The sequence below is a fragment of the Dioscorea cayenensis genome, chromosome 8 (genome assembly GCF_009730915.1).
Source record: "Dioscorea cayenensis subsp. rotundata cultivar TDr96_F1 chromosome 8, TDr96_F1_v2_PseudoChromosome.rev07_lg8_w22 25.fasta, whole genome shotgun sequence".
NCBI lineage: Eukaryota > Viridiplantae > Streptophyta > Magnoliopsida > Dioscoreales > Dioscoreaceae > Dioscorea > Dioscorea cayenensis.
The window spans coordinates 2792633-2797805 of NC_052478.1; the positions used below are offsets into that span (position 1 = coordinate 2792633).

At 40.5% G+C, this 5173-nt stretch overlaps 1 protein-coding gene across 1 annotated transcript; it reads right to left on the bottom strand.

Moving 5' to 3' along the window:
* Positions 1-2429: 2429 nt before the first annotated feature.
* Positions 2430-4887, bottom strand: LOC120267537 (9-cis-epoxycarotenoid dioxygenase NCED2, chloroplastic-like). The gene has a single exon (XM_039275216.1). It carries the CDS (start codon positions 4882-4884, stop codon positions 2824-2826), a length of 2061 nt encoding a protein of 686 aa, XP_039131150.1. The 5' UTR covers positions 4885-4887; the 3' UTR covers positions 2430-2823.
* Positions 4888-5173: the final 286 nt, after the last annotated feature.

Here is a 5173-nt window from a genome sequence, read left to right on the forward strand (position 1 = left end):
TCATCCTTTTTGTTTATGATCTTATGGAAAATGTGGATTTCTTAACTCGTGCTTTGATTCAACACCTGAAACCTACACAATTTATTTAATGATCATTATAATATGAAGACTATTTGAAGTGGGATTAGATAAATGAAAATTTAATTTTCACAGTCATGTGCCTTTTAACTTAATTCTACTAATTTAAGTGTTTGATACAATTTATTGAATCAAACTCATCCCTAGTGTAGTTAATTTAAAATATAAACCATGTGGTCCTTTCTGTTCTTCTTGCATGTATGATTCTGTGTTCTTAATTATTATTATTATTATTATTATTTATTTATTTATTTTGAGGTTACTAAATATTTTTATGTGTGGTGGTTTGACGGTATTTTTTCTTTGGTCACTGTTTTAGTGTTTCCTCTTGTATTCTGCCTTGGATTCTTTGTGATAATCACCGTATTTATTTTTATTATGATTGCCAAATATTTTTTGTGAATTAAAAAAAAAACATTGAAATTCTGTCTCACCCTGTTGATGGTTCATTGTATAAAACGATGATAAATAAATGACTTGGTTTGGTGGTGATTTTTGTCAACTTAAGACCAGACACCGAATTGACTAAGCTTGAAAACTCTGAACTTTCTGCAAGTAGGTGTTTATCATAAGTATTGTTTTGAGATTTCATTCTTTTTTGAGTTTTTTTTTTCTTTTTTTCAAAAAAAGGTTGCTAAACTCAATTGTGCTACAATCTCAAATTATTTTTGTCGTTTTGTACATATGTCATCCATACATAGAAGAGTTGATTGAGCCTTTACCTAAACGAAATTTCCCAGATATAGTCCCCTCCAACTAGAATTCAATAGCGCTATGCACACGTGTTGCGTTCCATCAAACGGACAAGTATTGTCACCAAAGTTCTTATTCATGCATTATCAAGCTTAGATTAGCATGTCTTGGCGGTTATCTACATGTTTTGTTTTCCTTGTTAACGACTTTGGCCATGCCCAATAACATAGCTTTGTCTGAGTTCGTTGAGTTGTCTTATTCATTACGTGGCACTATGTTCTTTGTTCTTCTATTATCACTCGCCTCCATAAAGGGCCGTCCATTGCTTTGGGTTCTCTCACAAGCATTTTACCTCATTAATTTGATTGTGAGGTCCTCTTCTTAAATAATTAATGGGATTCATTGTCCCTTTGATTTTGATGGCTGTTGGTAATATCCTGTCTAAATTTCATAGGAGCTATATCATAATCATATTATTTCTTTTTTGCTCAATGTTCACATGGATTTTTTTTCCTTGCTGTCACTGTCTTTGTATTTGTTATAAATATTAACTAACGGTAGTTTTTTTTCAAAACTAGAGTCAAATTGGTTATAGTTTTCTTCTATAGTTGAAAATTATAATTTTTAGGGAAATATCATATCACTTATTTCATTTCATTAGTATTTTTGATTGATTGATTTTTTTCCTTTTTCAAAAAAAGATCATTTTTTATTTTAATAATTATGGACAAGGAGTAGGATTTGAACCCTCACTTTTGAGTAGGGGATAGAATATAAAATTCAAATAAATAATGTTTTATTTGGACACCAACATGATATACATGAATTCCTGATTATTTCACCTATACGAGCAATAACAGTATTAATTAGTTTATCTACGAAGAATAAGCCACTTTTTTATCATAATCATACTCCACCCTTTTGTCTCATATTAGACCAAGGCGGCTAAGACGAAGCCAAAATTATAACAGAATCTCTATCAAGACTAAAAGGTGACCCATCAATGGAACCCAAACTAAAACATAGCCGAGCATTGTACATCTGGAGCCACAACCGGTCATTTCTTCTGAAAGAAATGAGTCTTATTCTTCGGTGCATATAGAATAGAACCCTAAGGTAGACGCATACACAAAAGATATGTAGTCAATTTATACTAGTGGCTTCCTTTGGGACATCCAACCAATCATCAGTGATTCCCTGCTCAGACATCTCTAGATGATCAGAGGGATGAGATAGACGATGGGTTGGGACCAGCCCCTTCCGAAATGGACGTTCACATGGGGATCAAGCGCGGAGGCGAAGCTGCTGCTCCGCTGGTGTAACTTAACTGGCCCCAAAGTAATACACGCCTTGCCCCCCCATGGAGCCAGACACGGGGCTGTCGATGTGGGTGCACGTTAATTAATGCTGGACGGTGGTGTTTTTATCAGCCGGATTAAGACGTACGTGCCGGAATGAAAAGATGGTGCCACCTCTTGACAGTGAACCAGGTCCAGGTCCTATAATTTGGACCCAATCATCTTTTCTCTTGATTGATGGGTTAATGACAGATAGATTTTTTTTTATTTTTATTCATTTTTTTAATTAAAACGCGTAGAAGAGTTTGTTAAGAAATAGAAGAAGAGGGGAAAAAGTAAAAAAAAAAAACACTGGAAGTATGTAACAATACATGAATATTATTTACAAGAGTGATAAGGTATCCCTCCCGATAAACAAGACATGAGACGAGTGAGATAGCGGCACATGCTGTGGATGGACAGGTGGATAGAGGGAAAGGGGGGGGCTTATTATCAGCAGAATAAACATAACAGACCAGCTGAGCTCGGCTATACCTCATCTACATCCCCCAAAAGCTACAAAACTGGTCTCAACACTCTCTAACAAGTATATCAACAACCAAAGAATAAACTAAAAAACAGAACAAAATGAAAAAACCCTGTAGGAGAGACTCCGGGGACCTCTGGCAAGCATCCCTCTGGTATTTCTCCCCCCAAAATAAAAAAAAAAAAACCCAAATAACTTAACTAATAAACCCATGTATGTCATCTTCTACTACGCCTGTGCCTTCAGATCTTCTGAACTAATGAAAGTCCCGTGAAAACCATAAGGAACACGCGACGGAAGCTTGACAGCAGCCTCGAGCCTCATATCCTTAGCATTGACAAATAAAAGCTGAGATTCAGATGTCTTCTCATCATGCATGAATGTCACCACATAACCATCATCCTCTCTCTTCCCCGCCCCAGTTCCCTTGGGCACAAAGTACGGCTCCCCGCCGTACCTCTCGTCACCGTACATGAACTTCCGAACTTCACCAGTAGCCAAATCCACCTTGGCAAATCCTGAAACCTTAGGCCATGGCTCTGCTATGGCCAAGTAAGCATACCTGGTCTTCCTTCCCAGCAAGTTCTTGTTCACCATCCCTGCTTCCAAGTTCAACTGGTTCTCCGGAGAAATTATCTTCCGGCGTGTCGACTTCCCTGTCAAAGGATCAAGCCTGATCTCCGACAGATAACTCTTCAAACTCTCATCACATTCATTGAACACCGAGTCCGCCGGAGTCATGCACGAACCAATCACCACCACCTCTCCTGTCTCCGGCTCCTCCCACGCATTCCACAAATGGAAGCAAAAACACTCTGGCACTTCCACCCACTTGATCATCTCCGGCCCCGTCGCGTACTTGGGCAACACACCGAACCTTGATGTTTTCTCCTTGTCGTACACCACCGGTGATCCACCCCGCACCATCTCCTGCATCTTGAACACCACCTGCTGATCCGGAATGATCACGAAGTTCTCTGTGATTGCAAAGTCATGCATCATCGTCGGCTGCTCCAATGGGATCTCCACGTCCGGCGACTTCTCCCCCTCCGGCGACACCCGGAAGTACTTCAGGTACGGCTTCTGGATTACATCATAGCTCAACGCGAACAGCTCACGTGTCACCGGGTCGAGCTTTGGGTGCGCGATCATCGACGATTTCAACTGTCCGCCGAAATCATACCGTCCAATCGTCTCGAGATCGCCGTCTGACGTGATCTTGATTTGGTACGGCAGGTCATCTTCCGACATGGCCAGAAGCTTATCATTGAAGTAGATCAACCCAGCGTTAGCCACGCCTATCCCACGGCTGTGGTCAACCAACCCAAACAACCCCCGTGCATAGAAGAGCATAAGCCGAGCTATGCCAGAGTGCCCGTGCAGCTCGCCGATGGCTTTCGGAAACACGGCTCGTCCGATTGCCTTCTCCTGACGGAGCCGTTCCGTTTCAGTAAATCGGCACGAGTAACTGACCTCTCCGTTACAAATACTAACAGCGTGAACCATACCGTCACCGTCAAAGAAGTGGTGCCCGGCGACAGGGGTGAACAAAGGGTTAGCGCCGTTACGAACGTAGACACCGTTAATGGATGGAGGAATACGGCCGAGGACTTGAAGGTCGTGTGTCGGCGCGTGTTCTGATACAGGGGCGAAGTTGCCGGCAATTTGGACATTCGGGTCTGATGTTTTGGGCAGTGGGTGTGTTTTTTCCAGCAGATTGCTTATGATGCTCTTCTCTATGTTGTCCAGAGCTGCAGCGGCTGCTCTCTGGAATATGTTCCAGTTGGGAGGTGCTGCTGCAGTGGTGGATGTTTCTTTTTGTTTTAGATGATGATGATGCTGTGTTTTGTTTTGGTCCAATTGAAGTAATTGTTTTCTTTTGAAAGAAGAGAAAGGAGAAGAAGAAGCTTGTTTGTGGAAGCAAGGTGGGAATTCCACTACTGAATGAGAGCAGTTGATGATGGTAGTATTATGGGATTTAGTTATATGAGAGATGGTGGAGTTTGGAGCTAGGAAAGTGGAGGAAGACATGGTGTTGCTTTGATGAATTTTTTTTTTTTTCTTTTCTTTTTCTGGGGAGAGTTTGATTGAGAAAATATGAGAGAAAGAAGAAGAAGAAGACAGAGAGTAATGTTTGTGAGAAAGAGAAGTGTGAGTTGTGAGGGTGGAGGAGTGAGGAAGGGAGAGATGGGTGTTATTTATAGAGTTTGGAGCAGGGGTGATGGTGGTCATTGGAAAGAAGCCCACGTGGTGCATTCTAAGGAAAGTGGGAAATGGGGGCATTGACATGGATTTCTTTTTTCTTTGTTTTTTTCTTAATTTTCATTTTGGTGGAAATTGGTAGGTGAAGAAACATTCAAACAGTGAAGTTAGGAAAGTTTGTTTTATGTTTGATTTGTGCTTTGTTGGTGTTTTTGTTATGCTAATAATGCTTATAACACTCATAGTGTCTTTCCTTGTTCTATGTTGCTTATCATGGGAAAAACTCTGTTCTATTATGTTTTGTCTAATTGTTGGAATGTTTTTTTTATTTTTTTTGGTATGTTATAGTAGTGGTTTGTCACGTTTGTGTAAAGAA

Coding starts and splice junctions, on each gene's coding strand:
- LOC120267537 (XM_039275216.1), bottom strand. CDS start 4,884: ATGTCAATGCCCCCATTTCCCACTTTCCTTAGAATGCACCACGTGGGC.